The sequence below is a fragment of the Trachypithecus francoisi genome, unplaced genomic scaffold (assembly GCF_009764315.1).
Source record: "Trachypithecus francoisi isolate TF-2019V2 unplaced genomic scaffold, Tfra_2.0 Lachesis_group5, whole genome shotgun sequence".
Lineage (NCBI taxonomy): Eukaryota > Metazoa > Chordata > Mammalia > Primates > Cercopithecidae > Trachypithecus > Trachypithecus francoisi.
This window is the reverse complement of record NW_022681470.1, coordinates 79,920,730-79,948,627: the sequence shown is the minus strand read 5'-3', so window position 1 is coordinate 79,948,627 and position 27,898 is coordinate 79,920,730. Positions and strand designations below refer to the sequence as shown.

General features: G+C 43.8%; 1 protein-coding gene and 1 pseudogene across 1 annotated transcript; one reads left to right on the top strand and one right to left on the bottom strand.

The window, feature by feature from the left end:
• The first annotated feature begins 23 nt into the window (after positions 1-23).
• On the top strand, positions 24-27,056 carry HHIPL2 (HHIP like 2). Its single transcript, XM_033196265.1, has 9 exons — positions 24-398; positions 4,226-4,878; positions 6,244-6,387; positions 8,056-8,387; positions 9,589-9,715; positions 17,230-17,375; positions 22,265-22,346; positions 25,618-25,700; positions 26,432-27,056. The coding sequence occupies exons 1-9, from the start codon at positions 78-80 to the stop codon at positions 26,716-26,718; spliced, it is 2,175 nt and encodes a 724-aa protein (XP_033052156.1). The 5' UTR covers positions 24-77; the 3' UTR covers positions 26,719-27,056.
• LOC117074629 lies at positions 13,703-14,328 on the bottom strand (annotated as a pseudogene).
• Positions 27,057-27,898: the final 842 nt, after the last annotated feature.

Sequence of the window (27,898 nt, the reverse complement as noted above, 5' to 3'; positions counted from 1 at the left end):
AAGAGAGGGAGGACCTTGGGCAGAGCAGGGAAGCCAACCTGAGCAAACACAGCAGCCTGCGTGTTCCCAAGGCCACAATGCTGAGAATGTCCACTCCTAATCTGTGTGGTGGTCTGCATTGCTGGGCCCCCTGGCTCTCTTCTGGCATTCTCTGCCTCTGCCTCATACTCTTATTGGGCCAGGTGGGCTTGCTGCAGGGACACCCCCAGTGCCTGGATTATGGGCCCCCTTTCCAGCCCCTTCTGCACCTTGAGTTTTGCTCTGACTATGAGTCCTTTGGCTGCTGTGACCAGCACAAGGACCGCCGCATCGCTGCCCGGTACTGGGACATCATGGAATATTTTGATCTGAAGAGGCATGAGCTGTGTGGAGATTACATTAAAGACATCCTTTGCCAGGTAGTGAAAAGTGCCTTCCAGCCCCAGGGGTTTGGGTGCTGGGTTGCATGGTGTGGGTGCTGAGCGGAGGGTGCTTTGGGAGTCCAGCCCTTTAGAAGTTCAAGTGCCGGGTGCCTCATCTTTGAGCTGCCGTCTTTGGACACGCACACTGAGATGAGTGTGTTCTGAATTTGGTCTCCATGGGTTCCCCAAACCTCTCCCTCTGGGATTCTGCTGGCCCTGATTCTTCTCCAGGCTCCAGGAGAATGAGAGCAATACTCTTCCTGGAGCTCTCAGAGCAGCCATTATTTGCCACGCTCCCTCTGCGGTGCATGGCAAATAACTATTTGCATCCTCTGTGGTGCTCAGAGAGTTAGGCACTTATACCCATGGCATTTACCGAGTGCGTTAAGGGAGGGAGTGGTGGCATCTGTTGGGGTCCAGTCCTTTCTCATCTGGCTGATTTGTGCCAGGGCATCTCTGGTGTCACGATGGTGGCAGCAGGGGTTGGGGACTCTCCCCAGAGTTCTGTCTGCCCAGCACTCCAGAGCTGGAAGAGAGAGATGCAAGCGGCTGAGTAACAGTGACTCACAGAGTTTCTGCTTTTCCTGGTTGCCCAACAGCCAAAATCCACATCCCTGGGAGGCATCGTTTTGGTTGAGCTCAGCCTGAAAACAAGACGGATGTAGCCTGCACACACAGACTTTGTAGGAAGAGGATGTTTGGGGGTTAATGGAGAGAGGTCAGCATTTGGAAATCTGATGAAAGAGGTTGCCTGGGGAGGACCCCTCTAATGATGTTGGGGAGGAGAGACAAGAAGTCCAGGCAGCCTTTTGAACTGAGACCCCTTGGGCTTGTCAGCACAATGACTTGGCTATCCACGGGCGTCTCTTCATGACCACTGTTCCTGAACTTACTGACCACCATAACTGCCACACAAGATGTGGAGTGGTTAACTAAGCTTTCCAGAGTCCAGGAGAGAATTACAGCTGAGCCTGGCCCAGAAAGTCAGCCACCTGGGTGGCACCGCCTGGGGCTACACTCTTGGACACCACTCCTCAGCTGTTTCCTGGAGAATTAACTCTAGGATACCCATTAGGGTAGAAGCTGAACTTTTACAAGTAGCACTGAGAATGTTTATTTCTGAGATCTCCCCCAGTAAAAATGTATACCCCTGACCCTTCCCTCTTGCATAACATTTCAGAAAGTCAAAGTCAGCAGTTCTGTTGTTTCAGGGATTTGAGGAATAAGAACAATTTCAGCCAAACAATCCTACACATGTTTATTCGTTCCCATTTATAAGGTCCTCTTTCTTCCCCAACACATGTAGTGTGTACCCAGCAATGATTCTGCAGGCAGTTGTTATGATCCTCATTTTACTGATGAGGGCTCAAGAGTTTAGATGACTTACCCAAGGCAAAACAATCCTGGGGCACAGAGCTAGATGCTCAGGCTCCAAGTTTTGTGCCCTTTCAGTCACATCGTGATAAAGTATAGTAACAGCAGCACTGGCTTGTTTACTTAATGGTTTTCTGAGGTCCCCAAACTATATGCTCCACTGGAAGGAGACTTTGTGCGTTTTGCTCACTGCTGCATCCCAGTCAATGTAGAGAACAGTGCCTGGCACATAAGAGAGACTCAACAGGAGGGTCCCATAGGACTCCTTTTTTTTTTGAGACAGAGTCTTACTCTGTCACCCAGGATGGAGTGCAGTGGCACGGTCTTGGCTGACTATAACCTCTGCCTTTCGGGTCCAAGCAATTCTTCTGCCTCAGTCTCCTGAATACCTGGGACTATTGGTGTGTGATACCATGCCTGGCTTTTTTTTTTTTTTTTTTTTTCGTATTTTTAGCAGTGACAGGGTTTCACCATGTTGGTCAGGCTGGTCTTGAACTCCTGACCTCAGGTGATCTGCCCACCTCATCCTCTCAAAGTGCTGGGATTACAGGCGTGAGCCACTACGCCTGGCCAGAGACCTTATGGCCTTTAATTTTCTTCCTTTAAAGTAGGGAAGTATCTGTTTAGTTACTGTGCTAATTGAGTAGAAGCAACTTTGCAAACTCTAAATGGCTGCATGAGAGTATGCCATAGTGGTGGTTCTCTTTCCACAGCCCCCTTCTATTTTCTGGTATTGGATCCTTAATTCAGTCTCCCCTCTCTCTTCTTCCCACTCTCCGAGAGTGGACAGAATGAGCAAGGGGACACTTAAGAGTGGGTCATGTTGCTTCTTGACAGCTGCTGTAATAAGTGTCTTAAACGGAAACAGACACCCCGAGGGGAGCCTGTGAATCTCTGGGCTCCTTCTTCCCCTCTGCCCAATGACCAAAAGCTGGCTCTGCAATCTACAATCAGAGGAAATAAGAGAGAACAGGGAAGTCACATATACATGAAAAACGCTGCTGGTCCTTTTGTGAAGCGATGGGAGCACATGAGATGGTTCTGCGCAGGCTGGCTGGCTCAGAGTCGTTAGTGATCAGAAGGCGGCTTCTGGGCCAATAGGTGAACTCTGCTGGAACGCACGGCTCCAAACGACACCCTTTGAATAGGACTTTCTTTTTTTTTTTTTTTTTTTTTTTTTGAGACGGAGTCTTGCTCTGCCGCCCAGGCTGGAGTGCAGTGGCCAGCTCTCAGCTCACTGCAAGCTCCGCCTCCCGGGTTCACGCCATTCTCCTGTCTCAGCCTCCCGAGTAGCTGGGACTACAGGCGCCCGCCTCGTCGCCCGGCTAGTTTTTTGTCTTTTTTTTAGTAGAGACGGGGTTTCACCGTATTAGCCAGGATGGTCTCGATCTCCTGACCTCGTGATCCGCCCGTCTCGGCCTCCCAAAGTGCTGGGATTACAGGTTTGAGCCACTGCGCCCGGCCTAAATAGGACTTTCTTACCTTACTAATCTCAGTTGCCTCTGCCTTTCATCACTACTGGGAGTTGCTCATCTGCTCACAATATTCTATTTTCCTTCTAAAAAATGTTATAGTCTAGGGAGGTCTGAGTAGCAGCTACTCCTTCGGGCAAATAGTCCTCATATGTTTGTGTAAGGAGCAGGCATATTGCCCTATAGCCACAATTCAAATGTGTATAGGTTCCAGCATGGTACTTTGCATATATTAAACACTGAAATATTTTAAATAAATAATTGAAGAAATTGCTAGACACCTAATCTCTGAGAGTGATACATCCAATGTCCATTCAAATAATTTAATTTTTCATTCTAAAATATTCCAAAAATATGGAAAAGCACAGAAAAATTAAATCATTAACACTGTATCTCCAACAACCACATTTGAACAAATATGAAATTTTTGCCAAATTGTTTCATATTTGTATAAAGAAATAAAATCTTAGTAGATACAGCATCCATAAGAAAATGAGGCTGGGCCGACACGGTGGCACATGCCTGTAAATGCCAGCACTTCGTGAGATTGAGGAGGCAGGAGAATCACTTGAGCCCAGGAATTTGAGATCAGCCTAGGCAACATGGTGAGGCCGTCTCTATGAAAAATAAAATAAAATGAAAATTAAAAAAAAAAAAGAAACAGATCTAGAAATTTAGTAATTTTTTTTGAAAAAATATTCATGCATAATTTAATAAAACTTTAAATGTCAAAAACTAAGCTGAAATGTTAGAGACAGCATAGTGAATATGAGAGATTTTCCCTGCTTTCTGCCTTTCAGGAGCATTAACTGGGTAGAAAATCACAGAGAAGAGTTTTAGCAGCATTTAGTAACAAAAACTCCAGAATCCTGACTTTTTCCCCCAAGGACCATTTTTTCTTTCTGCTTGCTCAAAACGTGAGAAAAGCGCCGGTGTGGCAGGTCTGATGCTGAGCCTGAGCTCCGCATTCTTTTCTAGGAGTGCTCGCCCTACGCAGCCCACCTCTACGACGCCGAGAACCCCCAGACGCCCCTCCGGAATCTCCCTGGCCTCTGCTCTGATTACTGCTCTGCCTTCCATTCTAACTGCCACTCCGCCATCTCCCTGCTGACCAATGACCGAGGCCTCCAGGAGTCTCACGGAATGGACGGTGTCCGCTTCTGCCACCTCCTGGATCTTCCTGACAAGGACTATTGCTTCCCCAACGTCCTGAGGAACGACTATCTCAACCGCAACCTGGGCATGGTGGCCCAGGATCCTCGGGGCTGCCTGCAGCTCTGCCTAAGCGAGGTGGCCAACGGGCTGAGGAACCCTGTCTCCATGGTCCATGCCGGGGACGGCACCCATCGCTTCTTTGTTGCGGAGCAGGTAGGAGTGGTATGGGTCTATCTCCCTGATGGGAGTCGCCTGGAGCAACCCTTCCTGGACCTCAAGAACATCGTGTTGACCACCCCATGGATCGGGGATGAGAGAGGCTTCTTGGGGTTGGCTTTTCACCCCAGATTCCGCCACAATCGCAAGTTCTATATTTATTATTCGTGCCTGGACAAGAAGAAGGTAGAAAAGATCCGGATTAGTCAGATGAAGGTTTCTCGGGCTGATCCTAACAAAGCTGACCTGAAATCAGAGAGGTGAGAGGTACTCATGAGAGTCTGCTGCTGTACTGTGTTCCGAAATAATGCCCACCAGGTCTGTGAGATAATAGAGGGGAATTTTACTGATTTCACAGAACTACTCCAACTGTTGAGAAAGGAGTCACTGTGGATTGAGGACGGCCCAAGTTAGACTCTTGAGTTAAGGCTGTTTAATGGGATGTAGCCATCACCTCACAGTTACCCTAAATAAAGACATGCTTGCCTGTCTTTACAAAGGGTAAGCAAGGACCAACAGTCATAAGGGTCTGAGAAAGAATTATAGCTAATATCAACATGTGAAACACAATAGTAGCCTCCGATTATTATGTGGCCATTGCATCCCAGGCCCTTTACTTTGAATGTGGGATTTCTCATTCTAACTGGAAGCTGTGGCACAGGGCCATCAAGCTATGGCTGCATGGCCAAGTGAGGACTCAGTTTTAACTGACCCCAAGCTCATGCTCTTTCCACCCTACCACTCTGCCTTTTTTTCCCCTTCTTCTCCTTTCTCCCTTGCCTCTTTTCCCATGGTAGACAGGTTGGAGGATTGCAAAGAGCATAAAGAACTGATAGATTAACCCCTCTTAAGTTGCTCCAAAGAAGGGATGGAGCATTCTGGTAGGGCAGAGAGTAAGGGCAAGCCGTAGAAAAGGACAGTTGTTACCCTGGCTGGGTCCACAGCTCATTAAATCATGGTATGAAAGAAAAATGAGGCCGGGCATGGTGGCTCATGCCTATAATCCCAACTTTGGGAAGTTGAGGCACGCGGATCATTTGAGGTCAGGAGTTCAAGACCAGCCTGGCCAACATGGAAAAACCCTGTCTCTACCAAAAATGGTGGCACATGCCTGTAGTCCCAGCTACTCAGGAGGCCGAGGCAGGAGAATTGCATGAACCTGAGAGGCAGAGGATGCAGTGAGCCAAGATCACACCACTGCATGCCAACCTGGGTGACAGAGCAAGACTCCAGCTCAAAAAAAAAAAAAAAAAAAAAGCCAGATGTGGTAATCCCACCCTCGGGAGGCTCTCAGCCGAGGCAGGAGAATTGCTTGATTCTGGAGGTGGAGGTTGCAGTGAGCTGAGATTACACCACTGCACTCCAGCTTGGATGCAGAGTGAGACTCTGTCTAAAAAAAAAAAAAAGAAAAAAGAAAAATGAGCCATAAAAGAGTTATACCAGGAAAAAAGGGTCATCTCAGAGACCCAAAGCCACCTGCTTTGTGATCCTCAAAAACTCAGAAGCAGGTCTTGGCTGACTTGGCAAATCTTGGTGGCTTGGACCAGTCATTTCTGGGTATCTCAAGAGGATGTAACTTCAGCTTGTGTCAAATTCTAATGCATGGTTTCTTTTTTCTCTTCCAGGGTCATCTTAGAGATCGAAGAACCAGCCTCAAACCATAATGGCGGACAACTTCTTTTTGGCCTAGATGGCTATATGTACATATTCACTGGGGACGGGGGACAGGCTGGAGATCCCTTTGGCCTGTTTGGAAATGCTCAGAACAAGTAAGCTGGATGGAGGCTGGGACCCTGTCCCTTCAGAGTGAGCCCCTGGTACGGTGTTTTTGCATGGATGTCATCAAACTCAAATCACATGCTGCAAGATGTAGTCCACTCCATTGAGGCAATGGGAGGAATGTTTCTTTTTCAGTTCCATAAATTTCAGACATAGTGTATTTTGGTAGTTCATAATATTGACGCTCAATATAAGTGTCAGAGTGTTATGTAAAGGAGAATTTGGGATTTTAAAAATATATATATTACCAGGTCATTATTTACCACACTAATCATCTAATTCAATTCAACTCAATAATATTATTGAACACCATGTTCCAGGTGCTGTGCTAGGCCCTGGAGACACATGAGATGAGACTTAACTACTGAGAGCCAATGTGTATTGGGTGCTTGCAGCTTGTCAGGCACTGGTCTAAGTACATTTGAGAAGGTAATTTTAACAATCTTCAAGGGCAAGAATTTATATCTAATATCTATTTTGTTAATTGATATATCACCAACACTTAGGACAGTGCCTGGCACAAGGGAGCCTTTCCATAATTACACATGGAATGAATGAATCATATGAAGTATACATATAATAGTATCCATTTTACAGACAAGCAAATGGAGGCACAGAGGTAATACAATGAGTAAGTGGAAAAAACAGAATCCCAACCCACGTGATATGGCGCCAGAGCCCAGTGACGCTGTGTTGCCTAGAAAAAGGTCATGTGGTCCTTCTGCCCTTTGCACCCAGTAAGCACTTGGCTTCTATTGTTCCTAGTAATAGAAATATTGAGGTTAATAATAATACAAAGCTAACATTTGTCGAATACCTACTGTGATTCAAGAATTGCATTATATGCTATATACACAATAACTCATTTAACCCTTATATCAAAACCACACTGCAAGGTAAATAATATTTATCTAGCAAAATATTTTAAATAGAGATGGGGTCTCACTGTATTGCCTAGGCTATTCTTGAACTCATGGCCTCAAACCATCCACCCACCTCAGCCTCCCAAAATGTGGGATTACAGGCATGAGCCACTGCACCTGGCCAAGATATTAAAAATAATAGCAGCCTCTGATTATCATGTGTCCATTAGAGCCCAGACCCTTTACTTGAGTGTGAAATTTCTCATCATCATAGGAAGCAGTGGCACAGGCCATCAGTTACTCTCCTCTGACTTTCAAATGAGGAAAGTCAGTCCCAGAGACCACAGTCACTGGCAGAGCCTCTCAAAAGCTTCTGTTCTGTCCTTTTAACTGACCACGTTGTTAAATAAAGAATAAACAATGTAACTAGCCTCTTTTAAAAATTTGTCATATTAGACCAAATCAGAGAGAAGCTGTCCTCATCATTAAAATAAGAATTGAAGCTGCAACTTGCTCAGGGTCAAATGGGCCAAGATCACATCAAAGTTTTGCCTCGTGGTTCTTTTTGAGCCAAACATGGGACAGTCTTAAATATCTTGTATAGATTTAAAAGAAAATCTTCCAGCTCATTCTTGCTGGTACAAAAAAAAAAGGAAAATAAGAAGTCACAGCTTCCCATGTGATCCTTAGCAGTCTCTTGGCATCAACTATGAGTCGGCCCTTGTGGGTTGTCTCTTCCAGTCCTGTGGCTTTCGTTGCTTACCTGACTCTGTTTCCTGGCCTTCTTTCTTTCAGAAGTTCCCTGCTGGGAAAAGTTTTAAGGATCGATGTGAACAGGGCAGGCTCAGATGGCAAGTGGTACCGAGTCCCTTCGGACAATCCGTTTGTTTCTGAGCCAGGGGCCCACCCTGCCATCTATGCCTATGGGATTAGGAACATGTGGCGCTGTGCTGTGGACCGAGGGGACCCCATCACGCACCAGGGTCGAGGCCGGATATTCTGTGGGGACGTGGGCCAGAACAGGTTTGAAGAGGTTGACCTCATTGTGAAAGGCGGAAATTACGGCTGGAGAGCAAAGGAAGGGTTTGCATGTTATGACAAAAAACTTTGTCACAATGCCTCTTTGGGTGAGTAAGAAGCTCTCTCGGTGATTTCTTGGATGAGTTGAGTGGGTTGGAGGTGGAGGTGGGGAATAAAACCTGAATGTCCTGCCCTGCAGGTCATTTAAATCACGCCTTGTTCGTGTCCTGTGGCGTAGTGCTTCTCCAATCCGTCCTCCAGCCACTCACTGGCACCAGAGACATCTTGGCAGTGGCTATTTTTAAAAAGTGAATTCCTAGACTCTGCCTCAGACCTAATGAATTTGAATTTTGGGTAGATTGGAGGCATGAGATTGACGCAGGAATCTGTATTTTAATAAGTTACCCACATTAATTTTAGGCATATTATTTTGAGAACCACTGGCAGAGCAAAATTGGTGTATGTTTTTATTTATCTCCCAACTGGTACAGGCCACTGAAATGATATTCTGCATATAGTCAAGTAAGAGGACACTTTCATTTCTTTTTTGTTTTCTTTTTTTTAGACAGAGACTTGCTCTGTCACCAGGTTGGAGTGCAGTAGCACGATCTCGGCTCACTGCAACCTCCAACTCCCTGGTTCAAGCGATTCTCCTGCCTCAATCTCCTGGGATTACAGGCATGTGCCACCACTCCCAGCTAATTTTTGTATTTTTAGTACATATGGGGTTTCACCATGTTAGCTAGGATGGTCTCGATCTCCTGACCTTGTGATCCGCCTGCCTCAGCCTCCCAAAGTGCTGGGATTACAGGCGTGAGCCACCATGCCCAGCCCAGGACACTTTCTAAACACCAATAATCAAGGTGTGATTTAGAAACTCCACCTGGCTCAAAATTCTAGTGTTCTGACTCTATTACTACTTCTTAGTCTTTTCTTGTCCTCTAAGTTATAAAGCAGTCTTACAGACTGTGACAGTATTTTCCATATCCTTAAACCAGAGTATCTGCCATATCAACCTACAGGGAAAACTTAGCCATGTGGATTTCCAGGTCACTGCCTCATAGATGGAGGGAATTTTTGGCTTCCTCTCTGCCTGAGGATAGCAGTTAAGTAGGAAGCTTGCAAATATTGTGGATGGCCTATTGAGAACAATAAACATGATTTGCTTGCTTGCCTGTCCTACTGAAGACCAAGAGGTAAAGTGTTCTTCACTGAATTAGGCAACTGCATTAAAAAGTCCCCTTCTTCCTCCTTGAAGCTTTCAATTTTAGGCCATGACTCTCACTCTCTTTCCTCTCGCCTGGACAGATGATGTTCTGCCAATCTATGCTTATGGCCACGCAGTGGGGAAGTCAGTCACGGGAGGTTACGTCTATCGTGGTTGTGAATCCCCAAATCTCAATGGCCTGTATATCTTTGGAGACTTCATGAGTGGGTAAGGAAGGACTGATGTCTCTTCTCTCTCTTTTTATTTGAACACTTTTACTGAGGTATAACTTACATATGGTGAAATATAATCATGTAGGAGCACAGTTGTATGATGTTTTACAAATGTATGCACTCATATTTCCAGCAACCATATCAAGAGGCAGAACACTTCCATCACCCTAGGAGGCTCCTTTTCTATTGCCTCCTTCTCTCTCTCTCTCTCTCTCTCTCTCTCTCTCTCTGTTTCTCTCTCATACCAGGGGCTCACTTTAAAGGGACAGGGGCCCGGCTTCCATCCAGCTTACTTGCTCTGAGCATTTCCAAACATGCCAAAGGGATCTCCAGCCTGTACCCTGTCCCCAGTGAATATGTACATGTAGCCATCCAGGCCTAAAAGAAGTTGTGTCTCTCTCTGTCACACACACACACACACACACACACACACACACACACACCCCGCAGCCAGAGATAAGCACTCCCACCACAGCTTAGTTTTGCTTCTGGAACTTCGTATATAAATGGAATCATTATAGTGTGGACTCTTCTTTTTGTGCTTGGCTTCTTTAACTCGGCATTGTCTGTGGGATTCATCAATGTTGTTTCCATGTATCAGTAATTTGTCTTTTTTATTGCTTTGTAAAATTCAATTGTATGAATACACCACAATTTATTCATCTATTCTCTGTGTTGCTGATGGACATTTTGGCTATTCCCAGTTATGAAATATTGTGAATAACATGGCTACTATATTTTATAGTTTTCAGTATAGAGATCTTGCATATTTACTTATCTCTTAGTGTTTGATGTTATAGTAAATTCCAGTTTCTGATTGTTAATTGTTAGAATGTAGAAGTTTTTTTATATTGAGCTTGCATCTGGCAACCTTGCTGAACTCCTTGTTCATTCTGATTGCTTTTTTATAGATTCTACTGGATTTTCTATGTGGACGATAATTTTATTAGAAGGTCTGTGAATATAGACACTTTTACTTTCTTTCTTTTCTTTTTTTTTTTTTTTTTTTTGAGATCAGACTGGAGTGCAGTGGTGCGATCTCAGCTCACTGCAAGTTCCATCTCCTGGGTTCACACCATTCTCCTGCCTCAGCCTCCTGAGTAGCTGGGACTACAGGTGCCCGCCACCACCCCTGGTGAATTTTTGTATTTACTTTCTTTTTTTTTGAATTGGAAACCTGCTCTTATTTTTTAACTGGCTTATTGCTCTAGCTTAATCTCAGTGCGGTGTTGAGTAGAAGTGGGGGAAAGCATTCATTATCACCGTCATATTGGTGTGATGTTACTGTGTGTCACCAATATGATGTCAGCTGTAGGTGATTTCTACACACCCTTTATCAAGCTGGGGACATTTTCTTTTATTTCTAGTCCTTTGAGAATTTGTATTAGATATAGATGTTGGGTTTTGTCAAAGGCTTCTTTTCATCTTTTGATGAATCATGTGGGCTTTTAAAATTTTTAGTTTCTTAATATGGTGAATTTCGTCAATTGATTTAAAAATTGTTAGAGCAGTCTTGCATTCTGAGAAAAATACCACTTGGTCACAATGCATTATCTTTTTTTTTTGAAACAAGGTTTTGCTCTGTTATGTAGGCTGGACTGCAATGGCACAATCATAGCTCACTACAGCCTCGAACTCCTGGGCTCAAGTGATCCTCCCACCTCAGCCTCCCAAGTAGCTGGTGGCACCCAGCTAATTAAAAAAATTTTTTTTTTGTAGAGATGGAGTCTTATTATGTTGCCTAGGCTGGTCTTGAACTCCTGGCTTCAAGCTATTCTCCCACCTTGGCCTCCCAAAGTGCTAGGATTATAGGCATGACCTGCTGCCCCTGGCCCCATCCTTTTTATATATATAGATTTGATTTGCTGGCATGTTGTTTGAAATTTTAAAATCTATGTGCATGAAGGAATAGTGAACTGTAGTTTTTCTTTCTTGTAATGTATTTGTCAGACTTTGGAATCAGGGTAAACAGGCTTTATAGAATAAGTACTCCTGTTCAATTATCTGGAAAAGTTTGTGTAAAATAGGTATTATTTTTCCTTATGTGTTCTTCATTCCAAGAAAAACTATCTGGGCCTGAAGTTTTCTATGTGAAAAGACTTTTAATAACAAATTTAATTTCTTTATTAGATTTAATTATTCAGTTTATCTATTTCTTTCTGAGTGAGCTTTGGTAGTCTGTGCCTTTCAAGGAATTTGTCCAGTTTGTCTACGTTGTCAAATGTATTGGCATTCAGTTGTTCATAATATTCCTTTATTATTCTTTAATATCTATAGAAACTATGGTGATGTCACTTGTCTTGTTCTAGATATAGCTGGTAGTTGTGTCTTCTCTTTTGTTTTTTATATCAGTCTGGTTAGAGGTTTATCCATTTTATTGATCTTCTGTAAGAACCAGCTTTTGTGTTCATTGATTTTTTTTCCTATTACTTTTGTGTTTTTTTCTATTTCATTGATTTCTTCCCTTTTTTCTTCCTTCTGCTTGATTTGGGTTTAATTTGCTCTTCTATTTCTAGTTTCTCAAGATGGAAGCTGAGGTTATTGATCTGAGACCTTTCATCTTCACTAATATATGTGTTTAGTGCTATAAATTTTCCCCCAAGTACTACTTTAGCAGTATCCTGTAAATGCTGATATATTGTGTTTTCATTGTTATTCAGCTAAAAATATTTTCTAATTTACCTTTTGATTTCTTTGTCCCATGAGTTATTTCAAAGTGAGATATTTAGTTTCCAACTACCAGAAGATTTTCCAGAGATCTTTCTGCTATTGATTTCTATTTTAGATTTACTGTGGTCCCAGAACATATTGTATATGACTTGGGGAACTATCTTTGATTTTCTGGGTGGGTCCTAAATGAAATTACAAGTGTGTTTAAAAGAGGAAGGTAGGGGGAAATTTGAAGATGTGAGAGATAGAAGGTGATGTGACAACGAAGGCAGAAGGAGAAAAGGTGACGTGATGTGGGGCCATGAGTCAAGGCATAGGGACAGCCTTCAAAAGCTGGAAAGAGTGAGGAAATCGATTCTCCTGCAGTGCGTCTGGAGGGAGCACAGTCCTGCCAACACCTTGATGTTGGCTCAGTGAAGACCGTTTCAGAGTTCTGGCATCCAATTCTATAAAAGAATAAGTATATGTTGTTTTAAGTCACAAAGTTGTGGTAATTTGTAGTCGTGGTAATTTGTTACAGTGGCAATAAGAATGTTATCATTCCTAATGCTCTCAATTCCTTTGGGTAGATGCATATTTCTATCTGATATCATTTTTCTTCTGTCTGAAGAACTTCCTTTAACATTTCTTGTTGATGGGGTCTATAGTGATGAATTCCTTTCCCTTTTGGAGTCTTTATTTTGCCTTCATTTTTGAAAGATGTTTTCACTGGGTATAGAAGTCTGTGTTAGCATGTTTTTTTCTTTGATTCTTTAGAGATTGCCACACTATTTTCTGGCTTGCATCATTTCCAATGAGAAATCTGCTGCCAGACTTCTCCTTGTTCCTTCATATGTAATATTTTATTTTTTTCCCTATGACTACTTTTTAAGATTTTCCCTTTATCATCAGTTTTGTGCAAGTTCATTAAGATATGTCTTAGTTTGGTTTTCTTCATATTTCTTGTGCTTAGAGTTTGTAGCAGTTATTTGATCTGTGAATTTATAGCTTTCAAGAAATATGGAACATTTTTGGCCATTATATCTTCAAATATGTTTCCCTCAGTCTCGCACTCCTTCTCTCCTTTTTTTTTTCCCTTTTCTATTTTTTTAATTAACAAGCTACATAACCAAGAACAAAAACACAACAACCTTAAAGCTGAAACAGCATTAAGTCAAACTGCTGCTGCAGTTCACGGATGTACCTGGGGTACATGCTCCCTCATTGCGAGGCCGGATGTAGGCACATGACTGTACATTCAGGCATATATGTGACCAAGAAGAATGAGAGAAATGGAAAACACTGGAGAACAGAAAGTATCAAGGACTTTTCATCAGGCAATCCCAAAGTGCTCTGCTCTCTTCCTGTTCTTTGCCTCTGTATCCTCTGTGGTTCCAGTTCCAGCTGAACTTGTGACAATCCCAAATCGCTCCTTCCTCTTTTTCAGTTTCTCATCATCTTCAGACTTTCTGGAGATTGAAGAGACATTCAAACCAAATCTTTGAGCTCTTTCCTTCGGCTTATCCAAGTTAACCATAGGTTTGTTATCAGATAACAGACCTTTTGTTGGAACTGAAGAAATCCCAAACCTAGCTGCCCGACCAGCTTTCTTACTCTCCAAGCACACAGGTACATTGAATCATTCAGCTCTCTTCTGCATTCTCTCAGTCTGTGGTATTTCAGATGTAATTTTCACCACTTTTTTCTCTGCTGCCACATCAACAGTTTTTTTTAGGGGGTTCTTCCTCTTTGACAGGGAGCTCAATGGGCTTTGTTTCTTCTTCCTCTGTTTCATCTCCCATCTTCATTTGCCTCCTCTTCAGCGTGTTCTTCAAGATATGCCTGGAGTCTGTGGATAAGATCTTGCTTTGTTCCCTTGGTCTCCAAACCATGAGCAAAATATTCTTGCCTTAGTTCAGCAAGCTTCAGCTTATGGATCTCCATCGTCTTGGTTGCCATCTTGTTACCTCTCCCTTCTCTCCTTTTATTCAGAGGCTCTAATTACATGTATATTAGGCTGCTTAAAGTTGTTCCACAGTTCACTGATGATATATTTATGTTAAAAAATTTCCTCTGTGTTTCATGTAGGGTAGTTTCTATTGCTATGTCTGTAGTTCATGAATCTTTTCTTTTGTAATGTCTAGCCAGCCATTCATCCCATTGAGTGTGTGTGTGTAATCTCAATATATTTTTCACCTCTAGAAACTTGATTTGGGTCTGCTTTGTATCTCTCATATCTCTATATAACTTTTTAAACATATGGAATATAGTAAGAATCATTGTTTGAATGTTCTTGTCTGCTAATTTTAACATCTTCGTCAGTTCTGTGTCAGTTTCGATGGACAGATTTTACTTTTTATTATGGGTTGTATTCACCTCCTTCTTTACTTGCCTCGTAATTTTTGATTGGATGCCAGAAATTATTAATTTAACTTAGTAGTGCTGGATATTCTTGTATTCCAATAAATGATTTTGAATTTTGCTTGGAGACATAGTTATTTGGAAGTAGTGTAATTCTTTCAGGTCTTGCTACTAATTATTTACTAAACAGAACCAAGGTAGTGCTTCTTCTAGAGCTTTCTGTTCCTCACTACTGAGTTCTGTTCCTCACTACTTATGCTATTCCTGATCCCAAGTAAATGCTAAGTACTTTTTCTTCTAAATCTTTCCTTTGTTTTTAAATATTTTCTCACATGTACCTGCTGTTGAGTATACTGACGATTATTTCAGGGGAACCTTTTGCAGCTCTCTGGCATTCGTTCTCTGTGCAATTTTCTTCTCTCCAGTATCTATCCTGCAATCTCTTACTGCATTGGTTTTCCTGGACTCTCAGCAATGTCTTTTCAGCTCAAGGAGCCTGCTAGGCTTTGCCTGTATTTTCCCTCCCTGTGCTGGACACTCTCAAGGTAGTATGCTGGAACAATCATAGGGTTCACCTTGTTTGTTTCCTATATCTCAGAGAACATACTCCTATATTGCCTGATCTTCAGTATCTTTGAAGTCATTATTATTCTATCTTGTGCAGGTTTTGGAATGTTTAGGATGGGAGAGTAAATCTGGTCCCTGTTAGAAAAGGGGTCCATGTTCTATTTTCTTTTTTTTTTTTGAGGCGGAGTCTCGCTCTGTCGCCCCGGCTGGAGTGCAGTGGCCGGATCTCAGCTCACTGCAAGCTCCGCCTCCCGGGTTTACGCCATTCTCCTGCCTCAGCCTCCCGAGTAGCTGGGACTACAGGCGCCCGCCACCTCGCCCGGCTAGTTTTTGTATTTTTAGTAGAGACGGGGTTTCACCGTGTTAGCCAGGAGGGTCTCGATCTCCTGACCTCATGATCCGCCCGTCTCGGCCTCCCAAAGTGCTGGGATTACAGGCTTGAGCCACCGCGCCCGGCCCCATGTTCTATTTTCATGCTGCAATTCTTAGTTACAGAGATAGGGTAAAATGACTAATTGGTCAGGTCCTTTATCATCACTTACTAGATCTTTGGGATTTCATTGTTCTTTATGTTTTTCTCCCTACAACCTCCATTCACTACTGCCCCCATATGCACATCATTTGGTTAACATGCAGTGATTCTTCATTTATTTATTTATTTTTGAGACGGAGTCTCACTCTGTCGCCCAGGCTGGAGTGCAGTGGTGCAATCTCAGCTCACTGCAACCTCTGCCTTCTGGGTTTAAGCGATTCTCATGCCTCAGCCTCCCAAGCAGCTGGGACTACAGGCGCATGCCACCATGCCTGGCCAATTTTTGTATTTTCAGTAGAGACAGGGCTTTGCCATATTGGTCAGGCTGGTCTCGAACTCCTGGCCTCAGGTGATCTGCCTGCCTCAGCCTCCCAAAGTGTTGGGATTACAAGCATAAGCCACTGCACCCAGTCATAGGCAGTGATTCTTAATTGAGGTATACTTATAAAAATCCCTTGGGTTTGGGATCTCTGTTTCCATAAAACTTTCCAGGTGATTCTGATGAGCACCCTGAGTTTAACCAACTTCCTTTCCCTTTTCTTCTAAAAACCTGCTTTTAGTTCAGATAGATGATAGAGGGATAAGAAGCATCTTTCTGCTACTATATAAGCATACAGCAATAATAATAACAGTAGTTTTTTTTAACCCTTACGATGTGCCACACACATTGGTGAGACGTTTATGTATATTATTTTATTTAACCTTCAAAATTCTCCCCTATGGTAAATTATGTTATCACTCCCCATTTTACAGATGAGGAATCTGAAGCTTTGAGATATTGGGCAACTACCCAAAGGTCACACAACTAATAAAAATAAGATCAGTCTTTTGTAGTGGTGCAGCCTACACAGTGCAGCTCATCAAACTCTCTTTTTTTTTTTTTTTTTTTTTTTGAGACAAAGTCTCGCTCTGTCACCCAGGCTGGAGTGTGCAGTGGCATGATCTTGGCTCACTGCAACCTCCACATCCTGGGTTCAAGTGATTCTTGTGCCTCAACCTCCCGAGTAGCTGGGACTATAGGCGTGCACCACCCTGTCTGGCTAATTTTTGTATTTTTAGTAGAGATGGGAGTTTCACCTTGTTGGCCAGGCTGGTCTTGAACTCCTGACTTCAAGTGGTCTGCCTGCCTTGGCCTCCCAAAGTGCTGGGATTACAGGTGTGGGCCACTGGGCCTGGCCCAAACTCCTCTTATAATAGAACATGAACTTCCACATCTAGGGCAAGTGGGTGATTGAAATATCTCTGAAGAAGCTTTTTGGTTGCTTGGAGGGAGGCTAGTTATTGATCTCTTAATGGGAGACTCAGTCCTAGTACTCAAGGGTCCCTGATTCTAGGAGAAAAAGTATTCTGCAGAGTGGATATATGGATTCCTAAAACATAAGGTTTTATTTTTCATCTAGTCGACTTATGGCTTTGCAGGAAGATAGAAAAACCAAGAAATGGAAGAAGCGGGATCTTTGCCTGGGCAGCACTACGTCCTGTGCCTTCCCAGGGCTGATCAGCACCCATAGCAAGTTCATCATTTCCTTTGCTGAAGATGAAGCAGGTAACATATGTACAGAGTTGTTTGATTTCTACTTCCTGGAACTTGGATAATCACAGGCATCAACTAAACATTTATTTTAAATAGTAATTATCACTTCTACTATGATCACTATCACTTAGTCATCTTTTATAATATACTGGATACTATTCCAAGCACTTCACATTTTTCACCTTATTTTGTAATCATAACACCCCCATGATAAAATTACTTTTGATTTTTTTCTTCTTTTTTTTGAGACGGAGTCTTGCTCTGTCACCCAGGAGGGAGAGCAGTGGCGTCATCTCTGCTTACTGCAACCTCCGCATCCGGAGTTCAAGCAATTCTCCTGCCTCAGCCTCCCAAGCAGCTGGGACTACAGGCACCTGCTACCACACCCAGCTAATGTTTGTATTTTTAGTAGAGATGGGGTTTTGCTGTGTTGGCCAGGCTGGTCTCAAATTCCTGACCTCAGGTGATCTGCCCGCCTCAGCCTCCCAAAGTGCTGAGATTACAGGCGTAAGCCACGGTGCCCGGCCCCATAATGTAATTATAATGCTCATTTCACCAATGAAGAAACAGACTGAATATGTCAGCCTACTCCTTCCTGGTTGAACCACACAACTCACTGTGAGAGGAAGATCTATGCTGAACTGCAGTTCTAGGAATGTGAAAAGGGCCAACAGTGGACCAGACTAAATGGGCAGTGGGTGTTTATGCTGCCGGTGCTGTCTGGGAAACAGACCTCTAGTGATCATCTCACTGGTTGGGCCAGGCTCTTTCCTGACCTTGCCAAGAGTTTGTGAGCAAAGGAGGATTTTATTTATTTATTTATTTATTTAGAAATCTGAGAAAAAGGTAGACATCTAGGTAGGAGGTTCCTCAATAGACAGACTAGGCACGTGTTAAGGGCTTCAGTGAAGCATGATGTGTGCATGTACATGAGAGAGAGACCCAGAGAGACTCAGTTCTAATACGCTTCCAAGCATTTTATCATCAGAAAACCGATTTTTAACTTCAGCTTTACATAAGTTATGTTTCACTCAGAAAGATAAAGTTTTCAAATTTTAAATATTTTTGTTTTGTTTTATTTGAGGACAGTGAACTTTCCAGTATTTGGCACTAGATATCATGTTTAGAGGCAGAGATAATAAGGTGATCTCTCAGGGTCCCTTCCACATCTAGATTCTCTATAGGTGGAAAAAAATAATTAAACAACAGAAAACCAAACCAATCAAAAAGAAAAAAAGAAAAAAGAAAAAGATTCTCTGTAGGTATAAATCAGAGTCTCAAAGGATTCTGAAATATTTGGTTTCTTTCCCCTCTGGGCCATGAGGTGGCTGCCTGGGACCTTCACTTGAGTAGGATATAAGGAGACCCAGTCATGTCCCGGACCCTTTCCTCTCAGCTAGCTGATGAACAGATAGTTTGAGATGAATGTTTTATAGGAGCAGAGGAAACTTCAAGAATTTTGGAAACTTCAAGTATTTTAACAGAAAAAAGTCTATGTGAGTTTCAAATTAGAAGTCCAAACATATGAAAAAAGAGAGAAACCACAAGCTGGCAGGATGGTGGCCAGTGGAAAGAGAGTGACGTGAAAGCTACAGGCGGTAGTGGGGCCTCTCCTCTGCCGGACACTGCCGTGGGTGAAACCCTCCCGAGGTTGGACCCCCAGAGTCTGCCCAGGGATCCTGGGCTGCCATCTTCTGTGGTTGTTCCTGGCTTTGGTGGCTTGGTTTGTTGTGTTTGTAGACGTCTCACAGTAGAAAACAGTTAAAACAAACACACAAACAAAAAAGAGTCATAGTACATCTGGCAAACAAAACAGAGTCCTTGGCTGAATTTTACGGGGTAGACTTGCCAAAGTGTTCCCAAGCCTTTGCCCAAGGGCAGCGCTGAGGCTAATGAGGCTTTCCTGAGGCATGCTATTTTTTTTTTTTTCCAGAGTTGCTTGCTCTTGTGTTTTTGCATAAACTGATTCATATTTTCTGCTCTTGGCATATTCTTTTCCTCTGAGAGGCATTTTTAGATCTGAGCATTATTTCATCATTTTATTACCAGTCCACTGGCTTTAGGTAAGTCACCTTTTACTTGGAACTCAAGCTCTGCCTCACCTATGGCTACAGTTCACGTTCTGGGTCACGTCCTACAGTTCACGTCCTGAGAGTTGATAGCTGGTATGAATTACTGCGGAGCGAATGGCTGGTGCGGAGCTGCCCATTGCTGAGGATTGATTGACGGGATTTCTGAAAGTCAGTCACTGAAGCACATTCCCAGGAGGGCTGGTCAAATGAATTATGTTTGCAGTAAATTTGTATAGCATGCATTTTTGTTTTACATGGCATATTATAGTTTTTTTTGTTTTTCTCCCCTAAGACATATATTAAAAATATCAGTTGGATACTACAGATGAAATTCACCTCTAGCATTGTTTTAACCTAAAAATAAAATGGGAAGTCTATGGAATGTGGAAGACATATAATTTACACAAACTGCAGTCCTGTATAGGCAGGGTTTTCAATTTTCTTTTTAGACCAGGAAGGCCTTTGCATGGTCTCGAGGGGCCCCTGCCTATGTACTCGTGGACCTTTCTTAGACACCACATTTATCGAATGGTAGAATCACTCTGGATGGTACCTGGGGTTGCCATTCAGACAGAGCAAACTGACTCTAAAGGAGGGTGTGTCCTAATTCATCAGATCTCTTACATGGGGAAGATTATAAATTTAGTTTGTCAGTACACAAATCATAGTCTGTTAGGCAGCTGCTACCCTGTGTAGTGGCTATGCAAAGACCATGAGGCTCACACTTAGCACAAGACAAACACTGGTCTCTGTTCTCCACAAAAAGCAGTTGTTTAGAGCTGTTGTGTGGTGGCTCATGCCTGTAATCCTACTGCTTTGGGAGGCTGAACTGGGAGGACTGCTTGAGTGCAGGAGGTTGAGACCAGCCTGAGCAACATAGGGAGACCCTATCTCTACAAAAAGTTTAAAAAATGAGCCTGATGTGGTGGCATGCACCTATAGTCCCAGCTACTCAAGTGACTGAGGTAGAAGGTTTGCTTGAGCCCAGGAGGTGGAGGCTACAGTGAGCTGTGATTGTGCCACTATACTCCAGTCAGCAGCAGAGCAAGACTTTGTCTTTAAAAAAAAAATCAGTTGTTTAAATAACCCAGAGCTGTATAAAGCTTTAGGTTTTTCAGAATTGCAACTTAATAGACATTTTCTTTCATAAAATTGAGAAAGAATTGTGTAAGGCACATAACAGCAAGTGAATTTAATTCAGTGTAATAGCACAAACATTGGGTCAGAGAGATGAGAAAGTAGTAATAACTACGAATATCGAACACTTTTTTTTTTTTTTTTTGAGACAGAGTCTCGCTCTGTTGCCTACTGCACTGGAAGTGTAGTGATGCGGTCTTGGCTCACTGCAAACTGTGCCTCCCAGATTCAAGTGATTCTCATGTCTCAGCCTCCTGCATAGCTGGGATTACAGGCGTGCGCCACCACGCTCAGATAATTTTTGTATTTTTAGTAGAGGGGGGTTTTGCCATGTTGGCCAGGCTTGTCTCAAACTCCTGACCTCAGGTGATCCACCTGCCTCAGCCTCCCAAAGTGCTGGGATTACAGGCGTGAGCTACTGCGCCAGCCTGGTTATCTAACACTTTCTAATTGAATACCTAACAATCACTTGAGGCATTGTGATCCCCATTTCACAAATGAATAAATATCTCGAGGGCTGTGCAGGTGAAGAGGTCTCCCAAGATAGCATGGAGAGGAACTGGTGTTATCAGAAATCAAACCAGACTTCTGGGACTCTCCACTGGGGCTTATGACCCCGCAGCATAATGTCCCTCACAAATAACTAGAAAGCAAGGTGGAATGAGGTAGTTACTGTGAGAAAAGAACATTTCCCAGAGCTCCAACTGGCAAAAATGGGAAGGAGCGGGGCTCCTTCTAAGAGTGTATTAGTCCGTTTTCACACTGCTGAAAAAGACATACTTGAGACTGGGTAATTTACAAAAAAAAAAAAAGAAGCTTAGTGGACTCACAGTTCCACATGGCTGGGAAGGCTTCACAATCATGGTGGAAAGTGAAAGGCACATCTTACATGGTGGCAGAAGAGAGCAAATGAGAGCCAAGAGAAGGGGATTTCCTCTTATAAAACCATATAAAATCATCAGAGCTCATGAGGCTTATTCACTACCAGGAGAACAGTATAGGGGAAGCTGCCCCCATTATTCAATTATCTCTCATTGGGTCCCTCCCACAACATGTGGGAATTATGGGAGCTACAATTCACGATGAGATTGAGTGGGGACACAGCCAAACCACATCAGAGAGATACAGGAGAGAGTGGGTAGGGATGATTTTTGTGGGGCATGGAAAAGACCAGGAGAAGAGGTGGAGAGTGGGGAGGGTCACCAGGAAATAAGGAACTCAAGGACGGAATGAAAGAGGAAAATGGGAGTAAGGCTGAAGGGAAACAAAACGACTAAAGAAGGGGCAAAATAAAGTGATTGACAGATGGTCCTCAGCCTGCAGACTGTGTATATACAAGTGTTCACAGAGGAAAGAGGTAAGGAAGGAAATGGAGATTCACTGAGGTGAAGTTTCCGAGAGCAAGGAGGTGATAAGGGAGAAAGCTGTTTGGTTTGATAAACAAACATACACATGAAATTACCTCTGCTAGGCCATACACTCAGCTAGTCTTTGGGGGTTCAAAGATGGACTTTCTCCTCAAGGAGCTCATAGCCCAGCGAAGCTGACGTCAGTTAGGTTTCTGGGATTCCATTCTTGGGGCTCACTGCATTTTAGGGCCATAACCTCTTTTTGATCATTTTCTGTGCATCCAGCTCTTGTCTCAGTGCTGCCTGATGTCCCATTATTGCCTGTCTATTTTTGTTGCTTTAGGGGAGCTGTATTTCCTGGCGACCTCTTACCCAAGTGCCTACGCACCACATGGATCTATTTACAAGTTTGTTGACCCCTCAAGGTGAGATTTGATGTCATTTTCTTCTCAAATGCATTTTTCTCATTTCTTATCTCCATGGCAGGCCATATAAACAATCCTCACTGTCCCTCAAATTACCAAAAATTATTGATGAAGCAAACTCATGTTCTAGATGAAAAGCAGTTTGGACAAATAATGGCATAGGACAATGAGTCTATAGAAATTATGAAATACTTGGGAAACGGTCTCTTTGCAGTTGGACATGAAGACCTTGAGTCTTTCTAGGGTTAGTCTAGGTCTGTGGCTTTTTTTTTTTTTTTTTTGAGATGGAGTTTCACTCTTGTTGCCCAGGCTGGAGTACAATGGTGCGATCTTGTCTCACCGCAACCTCGGCCTTTCAGGTTCAAGCGATTTTCCTGCCTCAGCCTCCCAAGTAGCTGTGATTACAGGCATGCACCACCATAGCTAGCTAATTTTGTATTTTTAGTAGAGATGGGGTTTCTCCATGTTGGTCAGGCTGGTCTCCAACTCCTGACCTCAGGTGATTCACTGCCTTGGTCTTCCAAAGTGCTCGGATTACAGGCATAAGCCACCATGACAGGTGGTTTTTTTTTTTTAAATATGCTTCTGGAAGTATCTGTCTGAGGTCATCTAACAACAGACATATACCTCTGAGCACCTGAGTAAGTACTGCTCCCCTGTGCCCTGGGCTTGGTGCAGATCTCCAGGTCTTTGGCAAATACGTTTAACGGGCAGGTTCCTCAGTAGCTCCACCTGACCTTTTCTGGAGTTTAGTGTTTATTCACTTGCTGGGCTCTATGCTGTTTCCTTCTGCTTCTTTGCTTATCTCTCTCAGAGGCTGACCAGCTTCCACCAGCACAGGCAAAAGCCACAATACCACTTCCCGCTCGAGAGGTTGTTGGGTCTGGGTCAGGTTATCTGCCCAAGGGAGGGTGATGCAGTGTATCCATCCTGAGGAATCTGGGCAGTGCACTAGATTTTTTTTTTTTTTTTAATAGACAGAGTCTCACTCTGTTTCCCAGGCTGGACTGCAGTGACACGATCTTGGCTCACTGCAACCTCTGCCTCCTGGGTTAAAGCTATTCATGTGCCTCAGCCTCCCAAGTCACTGGGATTACAGGCATGCACCACCACACCTGGCTAATTTTTGTATTTTCAGTAGAGATGGGGTTTTGCCATGTTGCCCAGGCTGATCTCAAACTACTGGACTCAAGCAATCCACCTGCCTCGACCTCCCGAAGTGCTGGAATTACAGGTGTGTGCTACCATGCACCCTGCCCCAGTGCTCTAGATTTATCTGAAAATTCTTGCCAAAGCAAGAAAATCTCCCCCTGAATTAGCTTACAGATAGACCAGCAGAAGAGAATTTTCCCCTGAGGCTTATGCTACCCATATCTGGATTGGCATTCAGTAGACATGAGGCAAATAGGTACAGCCACTGGTTAGGGCTTTGGGGCCAGCTCTAGCTCAGCTTCTGTTTGGCCACAGGGCTCTCAGTTTGTGTATTCTTGGAAGTTGCTGGAAGAGGCTCCGTCCCTGAGGCTGTGCCCAGGGTGATGTGTGGATGGTGGAGGGCGGATAGCCAAGGGGTGAATTTAATACTGGGCTGTTTCCACTGCTGGGTCTGCTTCTGTGCACATATCCTGGGCTTAGGGGCTGGAGCAGACTCAGGGTCTTTAAAGTGCTTCTGATGGTTGATGATGCCTTGGTGGGGAGTTCTCTTTCCATTAATAGGCTTCCTTTGTGAACCCATTTTTCTTTCCTTTGGCAGTTTTCTGATTTAGCTGGCAGATAATTTAACTCCCCACTTTCACAAGAGCAGCTGTGAGAAGCCATACGGAAAGCGCCCATAAAGCATTTTCACACTGAAGACATCCTTACTCGTTCACCTTTTTGTTTTTTTTATAAAATTGACATTTATGGAGTTATTCCTGTGTGCCAGGCACTGTGCTAAGTGTCATGCATGTGGGCTGTCATTTAACGCTGACAGAATTCCGACCAGGCAGGTTAACACCCTCACTCTATGGATAAAGAAACTGAAGGCTAGTTAAGTTAAATTACTTGCCCCAGGTACAGCTAGTAAGAGGAGCCTGGAATAGGAACTCAGTTCTCTTTGTGGACAGGTCATTTCAGCACTACTCCCTCCGTTCAGTTATAACTATATCGAATCACATAGACTTTTTAAAGCTTCTATAAGTGGACCAGATTCTGCTCTGATTACTTATTCAGCTTGTCTTTGCACTAAATGCACCACCCCCAGCATTTTGAGGGCACCTGATTAATTTATGTATCCGTTTCTCCCTCCCATTTTTTTCCTCCTACCCTTCCTTTAGGGGTAGCTAAATACAGTGGTTGAGAACATGGACTTGAGCCTGGGCTTGGAATCTTGGCTTTGCCACTGACTAACTGTGTGGCCTTCGGCCTGTTTCTTAGCCTGTGTGAGCCTCAGTTTTCCCTCTGTAAAATGAGTATAGTAATAGTACTTACCTCATAGCATTGTTAGGAAGACTCAGTGAGCTAATATTTGCAAAGTATTTAGAATGGTGCCTAAGCACTACATAAGTGTTTGTTAAATAAATACAATTACCTTTTCTTTCCCCTCCACCTGGACTTGGGAGGATGGCAGTGAGAGATAGAGTTGGAGCAAGGCAGAGAAGGCAATGGGGACAGGCTGGGAAGTTCCAGCTCTGCTGTCTACAGTGGAAGTACTCTCTGTCCTCAAAGTCCCTTTTATTTCAGAAGATGCACCCGGGGACAAGCAGTTTAAGAATGTGTGTGTTACTAGGCAGAGAAGCAGGCATTGCTTAAGGGCTGTGCCTTGAGTTCTTGAAGACATTTTCTTTAAAGGGAGTCACCAGCACCACCATCAGAAGCAGCAGCAGAATCATCCTCATCATCAGCCTCATCTGTGAACTCTTGTTACGTGCTGGGTACTGTTCCTAGGAAGATGGGGAATATTAGTTTTTGCATTTTGTAGATGTGGAAACTGAGACTTAGCAAGGTTTATTTGCCCCTGATTACCAGGATGTGAACCCGTTTTGACTGCCACCATGCCCATACTCCTAACTCCCTTTCTGCACTGTCTCTCAAGGGCCTGAGGTGCCCTGCTCTGTCTGTGCCCTTTTACCTCTCCTTCTGAGCTCATAGCATATTTCGTATTACATCTACCCCATCCCCATGGATAAGTAAAGGCTGATCCCAATTCTTGCAAATACACACCCTCTGGTGACCTTGATTTTCTGGTTGCATCTTCAGAGTCTTGCGTCCTCATGATTTCTGTTTGTGTTTTTAGGCGGGCACCCCCAGGCAAGTGCAAACACAAGCCAGTGCCGGTGAGAACCAAGAGTAAGCGGATCCCGTTCAGACCACTCGCCAGTGAGTCCATCTTTGAGTCTTAGGCTCAGGCCCTGGTGTGGAGGCTAAGGCAGTGCCCTCAGCAAGCAGGCTATAATTCCTACGGTGGAGTCTTAGTTACCCCCTGAGGGAAATTAAGTCTATACATCTCCTCTGCATAACAGAGGAGTTATGAGTGTGAGGATACCCGCTTCTACTGTGACTGGTTTCCTCCATTCATTCATTCACTCATTCATTCATTCATTCATTTGTTGATTCATTCATTTAATCGTTCATGTATTCATTCATTTGGGATCATTCATTTCGTACTTACTTTGTGGCAGGAACTATGCTTATCCCTAGAGATACAACAGTGAACACTTAAAGCCTATGACGTGTAGGAATTCAGAGTTAAATAGGAGTGGGGATAGGAAGTGCAGGCAAATAAAGAAATAAATGTAGCACTAATGTTCTGGTATAGAAGGATGTTCAGGGCACTGAGAGGGTCCCTAGAATGAGGAATGTTTCCTTGGGCAGGGTGGGGAGTCAGGAAATACTTACAGAGGAAGGATACTATCTTAAGGAAACTATTACAGAACCATGTATCACTGGAGTGACCCTTCTAAAAAAGTCATATATTTAGATCAAGGCCAGTTAGGGAATTAAAAAGTATTAATAAAAAGAATTTAAAGAACTCTAATGCAGTTATAGGTTTCTCTTATAGCTACTTTCTGGGACTTATATTTTTCACTAAATAAATGCTGATTTCTCAGAGACAGTCTTGGACTTACTAAAGGAGCAATCAGAGAAAGCTGCTAGAAAATCTTCCAACGCAACCTTAGCTTCTGGCCCAGCCCAGGGTTTGTCTCAGAAAGGCTCCTCCAAGAGGCTGGCTTCTCCTACAAGCAGCAAGAATACCCTGCGAGGGCCTGGTACAAAGAAGAAAGCCAGAGTGGGGCCCCAAGTCCCCCAGGGCAAGAGGAGGAAGAGCCTGAAAAGCCACAGTGGCAGGATGAGGCCATCAGCAGAGCAGAGGCGAGCTGGCAGAAGTCTCCCCTGAGCTATTGGTCAAGGTGGCTGACAGGGTGACGTGAGAGGAGAGCCACCTCATCAAATGAAAGTCACTGCTGAATAAAGACCTTAGAAGTCTGGGAGGCCAGGATAGAGGTGGGGCAGGGCGGTTTTCCTCTCCCTGGGAAATCTTGCTATCTGCTGAATAAATAAATGCACCTTCTCTGTATGCAGTGCTTCTGTAGGAGACCATATCCCAGATTGCTGGTGCACCTGGGTTATGGTGAGCACTAGTCCATGAGCCTGCTTGGAATCACACTGGATGTCTCCATTTTGTTTTGTAAATGCCTACAATCTGAGGTAATAAATCAACATTTGTTCAAACTGACACATATCCTTTGATATCCTGGATGTTTGTTTGACATTAGGAAATCTAGCATGCTGTACCACACTTGCATAAGAACCATACTTCTCCCTCCTGCTTCACCTCAGGTCTAAGAGGAAGCCTGTGACAAGCTTACAAGGAAAGACCCTTTAAATGTGGTATCTCCTTTCCCCAGCCCAAAGCTCATGAAGTGAACAAGAGCAGGTTCAGTTCTGCACCTCCAGCACTTACTATCGTAATGGCCTGACAGGTTCTTCCTGTGTAGTGCACAGACAAAACCAATTCACTGAGACTACAATACTGCAGTAGAAAAACAGTTTAGGCCGGGCGCGGTGGCTCAAGCCTGTAATCCCAGCACTTTGGGAGGCCGAGACGGGTGGATCACGAGGTCAGGAGATCGAGACCATCCTGGCTAACACGGTGAAACCCCGTCTCTACTAAAAATACAAAAACTAGCTGGGCGAGGTGGCGGGCGCCTGTAGTCCCAGCTACTTGGGAGGCTGAGGCAGGAGAATGGCGTAAACCCGGGAGGCGGAGCTTGCAGTGAGCTGAGATCCGGCCACTGCACTCCAGTCCGGGAGACAGAGCGAGACTCCGCCTCAAAAAAAAAAAAAAAAAAAAAAAAAAAAAAAAGAAAAACAGTTTAACACAGAGGTTGCCAACTAGAAGGACTGGAGTTATTATTCAAATCAGTCTCACAGAGAACTCAGAGGCTGGAGTTTTTATGGATAGTTTGGTGGGGGGAGGGGCTAGGGAATGTGTGCTGCTGATTGGTTGAGAATGAAATCATACGGGTGTGAGGAACAGTCCCTGTGCACTGAGTCTGCCTCTGGATCGGGGCCAC